Here is a 12,110-nt window from a genome sequence, read left to right on the forward strand (position 1 = left end):
GTGAGCAGGAATGTCCTACTTGGCTAGAACTAGTAATATCCATCTCTGTACTTACCCTAAATGGGCTATTGGGCACGTTGGCTCCTCCCCAGACAACAGAAATTGTATGTTTGATTGGTTTAACTGGCACATAGGAACAGGCAAACACACCATCAGGCTTGCTCTTTATCTGGATATCGATAGGGTTTCCTTCTCCATCCTAAAAAGCAGTAACACAAGCAGAAGGTTCAGGTACTTGAAAAATGTTTGTATAGTTTGAACAGCCCAAGACTGTTCCAAAATATGTTGGTTTTTTTAATTTCCAGAACTGCAGCTCAGAAATACTGAAGAAACATGCAAATTACACTCCTGTAAGTCTTCCTCATCTAACACTTGCTCAATCCTAACACCATCCTACAACGCATATTTTAACAAGCTCGCCTGAAATTCACAGGCTCAGAGACACTTCAGGTGCTTCCAAATGACAACTCCAGGAAATTACGGCTTGCTTTGCTGAAGAGACTCGAAGTAAGGCATATGTATTTCATATGCCAGAGAGAAGTCACCTTGTCTTGTGTTAGGTTTGTTGCCTGACTACATTACACAGATCAAAGCACAGAACTTTGAGAGAATTACATATGCCCAGAATTAAGTGGTGTGTAAGCAAGTAGAAATACTTAAGGCATTCTTCTCAACAGTATTAAAGCCCTTTTGCTGAAGTTTCACATAGCTGCCTTTGGCTTTTTACCTGCGCATACATCTTCAGAGGTGCTTTCCCAGCGTCCCTGGTTTCAACTGTGAACTCAGCAGGATTGTTCACTATACAGCCAGTCCTCTCCAAGCCCGGGCCGTAAGCCTTCACCTAAAAAAACCAGCCCAAGAGTCTTAGCTTGCAGTTCAGAAAGTGAAGTAAAACTAAATGATTTATTTCTAAAGACCTTCCCCTTCCCACAAAACCCATGAAGCACGGGATACAAGTAGAGACTAGTGTGAAAGTTGAGAATTTGGACTAATTCAGCAAGTTTTCACTACATTAAATCAAAACCACAACAGTGTTATTAGAAAAAGCTCAGTAATATCTGGCTGGAGCATGGCAAATTCAGAGCTTTAAGCAGAGGCAGCTTAACAGTCAAGTCTGTTACCAGAAGCCTTCAGAAACATCTCTACTGTAGCTATATCAAAGACGTGTTATGCCATGGGTGAACTCTTATATACCACCTTATCTGGGTTGAAGTCTCCTGAAGCCGGTCGGATGAAGGCCATGTAAGGGCTGTCTTTTATGTCCTCATCATCACACATGATGTGCACAGCATATTCACCAGGCTCTTTGGGCCAATACTTCACATCACATGAGCCATCGTTCTTGTCATCACACTCAATTTTAGCCTGAGAAGGGCCTTCTATTGCAAAGCCTGAAAAAGGAACAAGTAGGTTCCTCGGGTTAGGTTTGTGGTGGCTGCTAATTTAATACCACTTCCCCAAACTGCTTTTTATTAGCCATAATCATGCTTGATGCTCTCTATCACCCTTCTTCAGCCATGTAGGCGATAATCCATCATTCCCTTCTGGATCTCATCCCACAAAACCACAGATTAACATTCCCCATCACACACGTTACTGTCTCTAGGACTTGCCTTTCATACTCTGATGTAAGTCTGTGCTTAGACCAAAACATCTTACAGACTTCTTTTTACTGCTGGGAAAGCTATTGTTTCTTATGAGTTCGTTGCTAGCATTGCAATATATAAATATTTCAGGCAAACTAAGTAAAGTAACATACCAAGAGAGCCAACTTCTGTGCCAATGGACTCTACCACAAAGTCAGCCGATTTGCCCACAATCCCCTCATGCAGTCCTGGCCCCCAGGCTCGCACTTTCTGAGGGCCTGCTTCATGACCCACTTGAACTTCAAAGGGGCTACAAGAGAAAAGCAAAGCATGGGATTAGAAACGAGGACAGCATCCATGTTTTTCCCCAGGCATTTTAATGAGGCTTTACATCGGATTTCCCAAATTAATAGATGCTATCATACGGTGGCACAGTGCCCAGCAGACTGTCTTTCTAGCAGAGAGGTCATCCAACCCATCATGTACTTACATCTTGCACCACAGATCCTGAGTGTCAAATACTTGGCTTGCACTGCTTGCTGTAGCCCTGGACACTAAAATAACAGATCCCTTCAAAAACTCACAGTGAAGTCCAAGCTGCACGATCCACCAAGTTTTAGTGTTTTTTCTATTCATCATTTTGGGTTTAGCAAGACTGATGTGAATCACCATTCAAAGCTTTCCCACTATAAGCCGCTGCAGCCCTAAAACAGGCTGTAGATAAACTATCACAGCAACTGCTTGCCACTAACTTTGTCCCCCCAGAGTTTCTTCAAAGGTCAGCGTTGCTTTAAAAGCCCACCAATTACACAACCCACCAAAGGGCACAAAAACTCCAAAAAAGCTACTTCTCACTCACCTTTTGGGGATGTTGTGCCCACCCCATGTAATCGTGACAACGTACTTCCCTGGGGTAGCTGGATAATATTCAAATGCATATACACCATCCATAAAGCCTTTTTGTTTCACCAGCTCCTCCAAGCCCTCTGTTGAAAGATCAGTTCAGCATTAAACTTAACAGCTTCCATCCTGCCTTCAATTACTCAGACAAGTTCATGTTTTCTAGTATTTATTTTAGCTTGCAAGAATAAATTTCTTCCACCAGAAAAAAAAAAAAAAAGGTCAGGTTATAAGGGAAGTTAGTTCTAGTTGCCCTCTAGGACAAAGACAGCAAACACTTCTAGAAGAAATACAGCAGAAAGTATTTTAAGTTACCAGACTTAATAGGCTCCCTTGTGTTTTATTTTCTTAGTCTGCAGTATGATGCATGTCATATGTTAAAACAAAAAACCTTAACATTTGTTAGACTTTGCAACCACAAGTATGCAGGGAATGCCTACTTTTCATTTTCTTCAAGATGAAGAATTTAGGGAGAAAAGCTTAACACACTAAAATTTACATTGATATGTCTGTTGCTTTTTTTCCCCCCCTAACCGCATTAAGCCACACAGTCAGAGCACTGTGCCTGTGGAGGAGGTGAAGGCAATACAATGCACCTTTTAATACCGTCCCAGCCGGGGGGGAGGTGACCGGCTCACAAGTACAACACAGGCACGGCAGCTCCCCGAGAGCAGCAGCACAGCCACCGCTGCTGGCAGCCTCAGGAGCCTGCTGCACGAGCCAGCGGCCGCTGGCGCTCCCATCGCCCCAGCCTGCCGCCGTCCAGGCAGAGGGCCACATCCAGAGCTCAGGAGACAGCAAAGGACCTGGAGACAGATCCTGGCAGAAGGTCTCCATGTCAGCCTACAGGTTCCCTCGACCCTCTCCTCCCCTCCTCACGTGCCCAAGCATCCAGCGCAGCCAGGAGCGCTGCTCTGAGCCATTCCTAGCCTTACGAGAGCAGGATTTCCACCCTGCCAGAGACCCTGGAGCATGGCTTGCTCCCACAGGTCAGATGAAGATGCAATGCAAACCCATAAAGCTTGGAGGCCACGGCAGGCAGACGTGTGGATTTACTCAGTTTTGCTAACCAATATGCATTAAAATGGAGAGACCTAAACCCAGGTGTAATCTTACCCAGCCCTGCAGATCAAAACCTTCACACTAGACACAAAGTACCAGAAAACCCTTCTGAAATTTGGCTTTTTATGGTGATACAAATCCCATCAGTTCCATCAGGCCACCATCTCCTTACTGCTCTTCCTTTTCGCAGTCTCCGCTTCCCCCCCTTCTCCAAAACACATCCACAGGACAAATTCACCCAAATACTTACTCGGTCCCTTTATAGTCACTCCAAGATCTCCGCTCCCCGCTGCTCTCGTATCAACCTTGAAGTCAGCCGTTTCCCTCATGCGGACGCCCTTGGGCTGCAGACCTCTACCACTGGCACGACACGCATTCGGATTGCAGGCTGCAAGGGAATTTCAGACATCAATACCGTCTTTGACTCTCAACATACACGTAGCCTAGCCAGGCTGGAACAATCTTTAGTTTAATGTTGACTCAGGGCAACCACAGCTTAGCTTTCAGCACAAGTTTTAACGTTATAGCATTAAGGCAGACAGACAGGAGTCTGCCCAGCCGTTGTCTATGTCCCATGGCTTTTGGGCAGTGGCGTTCAGTGCAGCCAGGCAACACTGACCCCCTCAAGGGCCGTTTTTTTAGAATTAAAGCAAACGCTGAAGCCCTGTTGCTTTCCAATTTGATGCCAGTTATCAACAGAGAGCTTTTAGAACAGATATTCACCGTACTAGGCACAATCTTCTTGATGCCTTTCGTGTTGAGAGGCACATTGCAGCATGGGGTGAAGTTTCCCTTTGCAGATAAGCCCCAGTGAACAGTATTATTGTGCTGTTCTTTCAGAAGCACATGACTGGAATAACTGCTATTAGCAAAGCCGAGTTCTGCACATGCTTCGTTAAGAGATGTCACGTCAAAACCCCCTGCTTGTCACAGTTCACACTTTCAGAAGTGAAGCCATCAAGCCCTCTGCAGACTGAAGCAGCCATGGGTAGGGGCAGTAGGTTACATACGGCTGAGCTTAAGCTTACGCTTAACCCCTTTACTCCAAGTGCTTCTCCAGGCCTGCAGAGTGGCTACATAAGTAAGTAACATGCACTTATCAACAGTTTTTGTTACACAATCCCAGCTATCATGTGGTCTTCAACTCCAGAGACCTGAAGAGTTTGAAGAGACTTACAAATAATCACAGCTTCCCAGCAGTGTAAACCCAACATGCATTTCCCCAAAATACGCCGTGCTTACAGCAGGAGCACAAGTCTGCCAGGCAGCTCGTTAGGGTTTTACTCGTTTCAATAGCTTACAAGTTTTACCCTCACCCCTGCAGCAGCCAACATTGCTCCGCGTCCTACACTGGACGGTGTGAGCGAAGATCGCATGCCATCTGCTAGCTCTGAAAACTCCGTGGGAGCATACAGGAGTGAGCCCAACGTGGAGTGGGAACAGCTCGCAGAGCCCTTACACAACTGAGTCAGGCAGCTTGTGGTTAAGCCAGTTTCACTGACTGGGTCACACGCCGCTTCAGTTTGCTTGCAACTTTCTTCCCCAACCCCAACAAAACCAAAACCCTTTTGGCCGGGACAAGCTGCAGGCTAGAAGCTTACGAAAAGCAAACATGACAGAGCATCCTGCACACCTCTTACCAACTATGAAGCCATTAGCAGTGAAGTCCAAAATTCCACAAATGGAGGGTAGCTCAGGAGAGATGAGCAGAGATCTAAAAGCATAGGAGCACGTAAGGATGGAACAGAAAGCAAGTTAGGTGTCAGTTAAGGAGGAAAACAGTAAATATAGTCATTTGAGGAACAAAGGTGGAAAACAGCAAGACACTGCATAGCTGCATTAAACACTTCAAAAAAATACAAAGGGCAGCTTAATGTTCAGAGGTCTAGGCAGAAAGGAAACTCTAGCAACAAAAGCCATATTACTGTTAGAGAGCACTGTTTTACCCTGTGAATACCCAGGTGACCCACTGAATCAGGTCCAAGATGTTGAAAGGTACAGAGAATGTCCAAGGCAAGATTCAAGCATATTCTGTGATCACATCCAAGGAGAAAAGTGGCCATCTACATTTAGGTGCATTTTTAAAAAGCATACCCTCTCCGACGAGAACAGTGCAAGGAGTTTTGGGAATTGCTTCCCCAGCAAAAGTCACTTTCACAATGTGAGGACCAGCTTGAACAGGTTTGTAGGTGCAACGGTAGACTTGGTTGCCTTTGTCTTCTACTGCAACTTCAGCAAGGCTTCTCCCCTGAGGATCCTCCACTTCCACGTTCACGTCACCCACACCGGCACCTGCAAAGGAAACAAGCCCAGCTGAGCCTTGGCTTCCCCACAGCAACATGCACTGCGTTTAGGATCACAGCCAGCTGTCCAGGCTCAGCCAGCCATCCTCTGCTACCATTTCTAAGCACAGCCTAAACATTCAGCTTCTGCTGACAGCAACCAGACATTCAAGTGGGGAGGGGGCAAGACAGGATAGCGGCATCTCCATGAAGCCATCAAACTGACAGGGCTCTGCTGCTCCAGCCACAGAGTTTCACAACAGTATTATAGTACTGAATACACATACAGCCTGGTTACCCTATTGCTACCACCCTGTAAGCACCTCTATCACAGGCTAGCCCACAACTTTACCAGTCAGTTCAATCTCTCAAGCTTTGAAGCGGTTTAGATTAAGAGCTCAGACAATGCGCATGCTGGTCTGGACAAGGATCCTTCCCTGCTGGACTACATGTATTCACTTTTGTTCAGACACCTGCTCCTCTCACATTTTATTCAACTCATCACGCAACAAAAACAGTTTTCTAGACGCTTTCAGAGGCCAGACATGTCTTTGCATGATTCAGACCACTCCCTCTCCCAATTAGAGGCTGAATATAACACTTCCCCTCACTATAACCACATTTAATTTTATTTCTAAGCGCCCTCAGGCAGAAGGCAATTTAAAATATGCCACTCAGCATATTTTGGTGTTTAAATACTTCAAGTAACTGCCCTAAGTAGTTTCACATTGTTCTAAATGAATTAGCATTTGTAGCATCTTATTGACTCATTCCTCTAGGCTACAGCATTGGCCTAATAGCAGGCAACAAGTCACATGATGGAGATGCCCTAATGAAGAGAGTAGCCCTCTAATAATTACAATAGAGGCTGAAACCAGTTTGTCATTGAAGTAGGAACTCAAAGTAGCACTGCGGCAGATTCTTTCTGTGAAGCTAAATACAGAACACATTAAGCGTTTACAGTTTACTCACAGTTCATGCTTCAAAGGTGGACATTTCACATTCTTGTTTAAAATGAGTTGGGGGAAGAAAGCAGCAAGTTCATGGCAAATTTCTGGGTAATGCTTAGCACCTTACTGCCCCAGCTCAGCTCCATACTTCAAACGTTTCATACACAGCTGAAGCCTCCAGAGCAGCCTGGCTATTATTTCACCTCTGAACTTGAGGGGGCTGCAAATCCTCATCCACTTTTCAGTTTGTTTATTCCTCCAAGGCTTAGGTTCTCCTCACGTTTGAGGAAGCTGCAGGATTTCGGCACTCATTCATCCTGCTTACCTGCTGTGTAGAGGTCAAAGTAGGTAGGCTTGTTGGCAATGTTCCCCGTCGCCTCCAGTCCCGGTCCCTTTGCTGTTACTTTGCTTGCATCTCCCTGGGCTTTGTCAACATTCACTTCAAACGGGCTCTTTGAGATGTGCTGCCCAGCAAACAGGACCGAAACCTAGAGACAGACAGCATCAGCTCCGACCCACCGGGCAGAGGCAGAGCTCAGCATCACCGCCACATAGCCAAGCATGGGGTCAAGCGCCTGCGTTCCTAGCACAGAGAGTCTATGCCTCAGAGACAAGAGACACCATCCATCCCACCACCTTCATCCTGTCCATGCAGCGCAACTGCTGGCCACCTCCTTAAAGTGCTAATGATCACAGGGTCAGCCGCACCAGCGAGGATGCTGGAATCTGGATGTGCCAATAAGAGGCAGATCACCATCCAGCAATGCAGTGGCAGCAGAAGTTGCATTTATCTTTTCAGGCTGGCTGTGGGGACCAGCCACTCAGGCAAGCGCCAAGCAATGGGATCACCCATCATAAACCTGCTTCTGCAGGTGTCTGGGGACTGAAGCGAGCGGGGAACCTTCTCTTCAAAACCCCTACGGTGTACAATATCATCAGCAAAGAAACACCTTATAGAAACAACCTGGTACTTTCCTCTGCATCTCTGTGACAACCCACAAAATTGGCTTCATGAGCTGCAAGAAGTGGCCCCACATGAGAGGAGAGCCAGCTGTAGCACTTCATACCCAAGCACCCACCACGTTCTCCCAACACACACCTCCTTCCCCCTTGAGAAGGGGGCAGCCCAATAGCCCAGACAGAGAATTAACATCAGGTGACATCAGGTTACCTTTTCTTCAGGACGCCCAGAGTGGCTATTACGGCGTCAGCAAACAGGCAGCCCTCAGGGGCTCACGTTAACAACCAGCAGAGCAGCGTGTTTAGCAAGAGAATACTGGTTATTGACACACAACCTACCTTGTGAGGTCCAGTAACCCTTGGCACATACTGAACTGAATAGGTCTTGTTTTTGTCACTGGACGGTGTTATCTTTGCCTAGGAGAGAAAACACACCCATCGTTGAGCTGTGCCTACGCATGCCAGCCTAAGACTCTTCTGGGTAGCGCCTGACACTGTGAACTACTTCCAGAGTCAGCAATGTCAGAGACATGTTGCTGTGGGAGCAGGGATCCTTGCTGCCTCCTCTTCTCATATGGAAAAAAACCCATTGGTTTTGTCTTTACATGAGACAAAGCAAGCTACCTTCTCTCCACCCCAGCCCTTTCCCTTGCTGTTAATTGCTCTACTAAGGCAGGCCAAAACTGAGGAGACATTAAGTCCAATGTACAGCTGTATTTTTCCGGAATGTTGTAACATGATCAAGTGGAGCACTTGGATGAGAAGTTTCTATAAACATTAAAACCAGCATTTTAACTCAAAATGATTCATGGCATCTAAATAGCTGCTTTAGCCATTCCTGCAGAATGAGTAAGGGCAGACAGTGATTTAGTGATGTGTGTTATCTAAAAGCGTGTCAGAATGTACTTGGCCAGTCAAGCTAAGGCACTGCAACTACTGGACATTGGAGTTGTGTTGCTTAGTTGCAGATAGTGACATTTTTTTCAAGTTCATCCAGGAAGGCAATTGTGAGGAAAAGTTTGAGGCTTGCACTTTTGATAGATGGTATTTTGCAACTTCTTTTTAGATTACTTGTCTGTTAAGACCTCACTTGTGAAAGATGAAGGTTACTGCAAAAACGTCAGAGTTCAGACCAGCTTTACTTTTCCACACAAAATATTTAACATATATACCTCCTCTCTGTTTCCTTCTGGATCCTCTATGAATACCATCAGGTCTCCCTGCCCAGCACTGATGGTGTCTACCGTGAAGATGGCAGGCTGCTTCACCATGTTCCCGTGAGGCTCAATCCCTGCGAGACAGACACAGGGCAGCACATTAGCTGTTGCTACAAAACCCAGATGGTAGCTTGGAGGCTACTCACAAGCTGTCCAACCCGTCCTCCCACACAAGCCCCCAGCACCAGCTTCCCCAGGCCGCCACATGACACCTCTTCATGAGCTGCCCAGAGCACCATGCTCACAATAACCCCTACTCTTACAATACAAGCATTTTTAAAAATTTGTTGAATTGTTGGTGCTCAACTCATCTCAGGATCTCTGGCCAAGTCAGGAACCCAGCTGGCATCTGGTTTCAGGTGAAAGCAAGTTACCCCGTTTGCCTGAGCAACGTTCCGAGGGTCACCCCCACAGCTGGCGAGTGCCCAGCCGACACTGACAGCGAGCAGGGTACATGCATTAGTTGCTGCTCTGCTGCACACAGCTAAACGCTGCAATGGTGCTGCACCGCAGGAAGGGCAACCAGGGAGGCAGCAGAGAAATTCTGGGAAGCCTTTTGGTAAAGGCATTACCCTAGAGCCAAGGGTGAAAGACTTATTTAAGCAAGACAGTTCTTACCTATACTGTCCGATTGTACTCCATTTTCAGAACTCAGCTGTACAGACACTGCTCAGATTTATTATTCTTTGAAAGCTGCTCAAACTACTTTGCCAGAGTGAACACTGTACAAATGGCATGCAGGAATCTCTTTAAACCACGAAAATCCTGCAATTCAGTGCCACTTCCACTTAACTTTTAATCAGAGTTTCCTTATTCCTCAGCACAGGGCCTGCTACAGCATGCATTTACCAGCAGGGTTTCATCATCTCCCTATATGTAGCCCCAGGTCATGACACCTGTCATGGTGGTGTCAGACTGAGTGGGTGGAAGAACTTCCCAAAGTTGCTGGTTCCAGACTAGCCCAAACATATATACCCTTCCGTCCAAGGGAATTACTCCTTGGCTTATTCATAACACCGTGGGCACTGCTGCTCCATAGCACAATTAGTGGAAAGTGCAATGTCTGAGAGATTATAAAGGAAGTGGTTGTGAACAACAGAATTCCTGAACTTGTTTATCTTCAGAAAACAATAACTTGAGAGCAATGCAAGGAAGATCATGTTTTTACTAGGAAATCTGAGCATTCTGATAAGGTGTTAACAATTGACATAATCATTCTTTCAAAGTAAGCCCTAGATTATCATCTAGTTTCAACAGCTATAAATTCGCTCTACATATCTTCAGTCCACCACACAAGCATTAGGATATGGTATTCGAGTTAAGCATCCCTCCTCCTGCAAGCACAACGAGAAGGATTGCACATCCTCAGAAGACAGCTTCAGCCAGGACAGCGTTAGTCACAGCGCTTTCTTAGCCTACATTTAATCTTCTCGATTTTATTCTCTTCTCAGAGATCTGCTTTGGCTGGGTAAATGGGAACTCATAGTGCGTCAGTGATGATCTGCACAACTGTGTACAGCACCTCTGCAGGCTCACCTCACATCACGTCTACACACAGCTGCCCTAGGAGTAAACCACTGCAGTGTCCAGGGTGATGTGCTACAACTGAGATTCAAGTTGGGAGGTTATGAATAACTTACTGTAGTACATGGAAGAACAGTAATAAAAAAAAGCTAAAACTGACCAACTTCACACCTGACAATCACCTTTTTCTGGAAGCATGAAGACCTGTTACTCGTTTGTCCAAAAGACCCTGCCCAGTTTGGCAGTGGGCCTCTTGCTCCTGGAGTCACCTTCTGGTTCTGACATACGTTAGCAGTCAGAATTGTCAATTATATTTAGTGACTCTGTTTTGGCAATTAACTTTGGGAAAACACCAATCTTTCAAGAAGCACCGCTCACCCTTTATAATTTCCATTACAATGGCTCCAGAGCACTGCATGCACAAAAGTAGACAACAAAATAATTCCAGTTTTTGAAAGAATAAGAACATGACTAAAGCCAGACTTGACACAGCTTGAGGCAGGCTGATCCGTCATTTACACAGTAAGTGGAGTATAGGTAGTCTATAGATTTGGGATCTGACAAATGTGTCTATGTATTGTGGTTTGCTGTGGAAGGCACCAACGAAGGACATAAACCCCCAGTAGGGTAAGCGTTAAATCCACTTCTGACTATAGTGACTACTTGTCAGTGCAGAGATAGTGTCTGTGTCCATTCATTCCACTAGTTAAGTTTTAATGGAAAATCAGGTTGAAAAAAAAAAAAAACAAAAAAACACACCACCAAAAACCAAAAAACCACCACACCAAAAACCAAAACACCCAAACCCACAAGAAAAACAGAAAAAAATAAAGAAAGTTCTGTTTCTTTCCATTACACTCTTGTACACCCAATTCTGAAACCCACTAATTCTAAAAATCTCGAAGGACCACAGCTGGCCCCAGATCTAAAAAAAAAGATGGAATGGAGAACAAAGTGTAACGCATAAGTGATGTCTTGCTACACATCAAGCACATTAAAGGTAAAAATCTGTTACTCGTTTAGTTGTGATTGTATCCCAACCTAGAGTAGAACCACATCAGAAATTACAGGAATTATCCATTTAAAAGGTAAGTTAAAAATACAAATGCCTATGTAGGTCTACAGTTGCATAAACATCTATAGACAAGTCCTTCCAATTAGCAAACATAGCCTTTACAACAAAAGTTCGGCACTATTTAATGTTTGAAGGGTTACCAACCCACCTTTGTCCATGTGCAAACAAAGTATTCACACCTACCGATCAATTCAAATACCTCATTTAGAATTAGCTGACCCTAGTACACATCTGCCACCAAGCCTGGGAAACTGGAGACTCTGCCTCTACAGAGAGCCTGCTCAGAGACACACACAGATGTAAAGAGGTTTTCCCTCTTTAAAGGAGTGCTTTATCACAAGAAACATTCACTGCTAGATCAATGACCATCAGCAGCAATACTGCTCACTTAGATTTCACACCAAGGTTGTTTTAGCCCCGTATCATGCTACTTCTTCCAGCTGTGGACTGCAAGGCTGGCAGCTTGAAGAACAGGTTCAGAGACTTTGGGGAATTTACATGTTAGAACTAGGAGTGTCTTTTGGACTATATCCACATATTTCTGAAACTAGGCA

General features: G+C 45.3%; 1 protein-coding gene across 5 annotated transcripts in view; it reads right to left on the reverse strand.

The window, feature by feature from the left end:
- The window catches only part of FLNB (filamin B), a 74,133-nt gene that overhangs the window by 34,635 nt on the left and 27,388 nt on the right, over window positions 1-12,110 (reverse strand). For all 5 annotated transcript variants that reach the window (XM_050904851.1, XM_050904850.1, XM_050904853.1 and 2 more), the window contains exons 5-14: window positions 8,913-9,031; window positions 8,080-8,157; window positions 7,106-7,268; window positions 5,643-5,840; window positions 3,799-3,936; window positions 2,446-2,572; window positions 1,760-1,896; window positions 1,198-1,391; window positions 728-841; window positions 56-199 (exon numbers count right to left, since the gene is read on the reverse strand). In XM_050904851.1, coding sequence (XP_050760808.1) covers window positions 56-199; window positions 728-841; window positions 1,198-1,391; window positions 1,760-1,896; window positions 2,446-2,572; window positions 3,799-3,936; window positions 5,643-5,840; window positions 7,106-7,268; window positions 8,080-8,157; window positions 8,913-9,031 — 1,412 coding nt within the window. The remainder of the gene's footprint in view (window positions 1-55; window positions 200-727; window positions 842-1,197; window positions 1,392-1,759; window positions 1,897-2,445; window positions 2,573-3,798; window positions 3,937-5,642; window positions 5,841-7,105; window positions 7,269-8,079; window positions 8,158-8,912; window positions 9,032-12,110) is intronic.

Source organism: Gymnogyps californianus, chromosome 13 (assembly GCF_018139145.2).
Source record: "Gymnogyps californianus isolate 813 chromosome 13, ASM1813914v2, whole genome shotgun sequence".
NCBI lineage: Eukaryota > Metazoa > Chordata > Aves > Accipitriformes > Cathartidae > Gymnogyps > Gymnogyps californianus.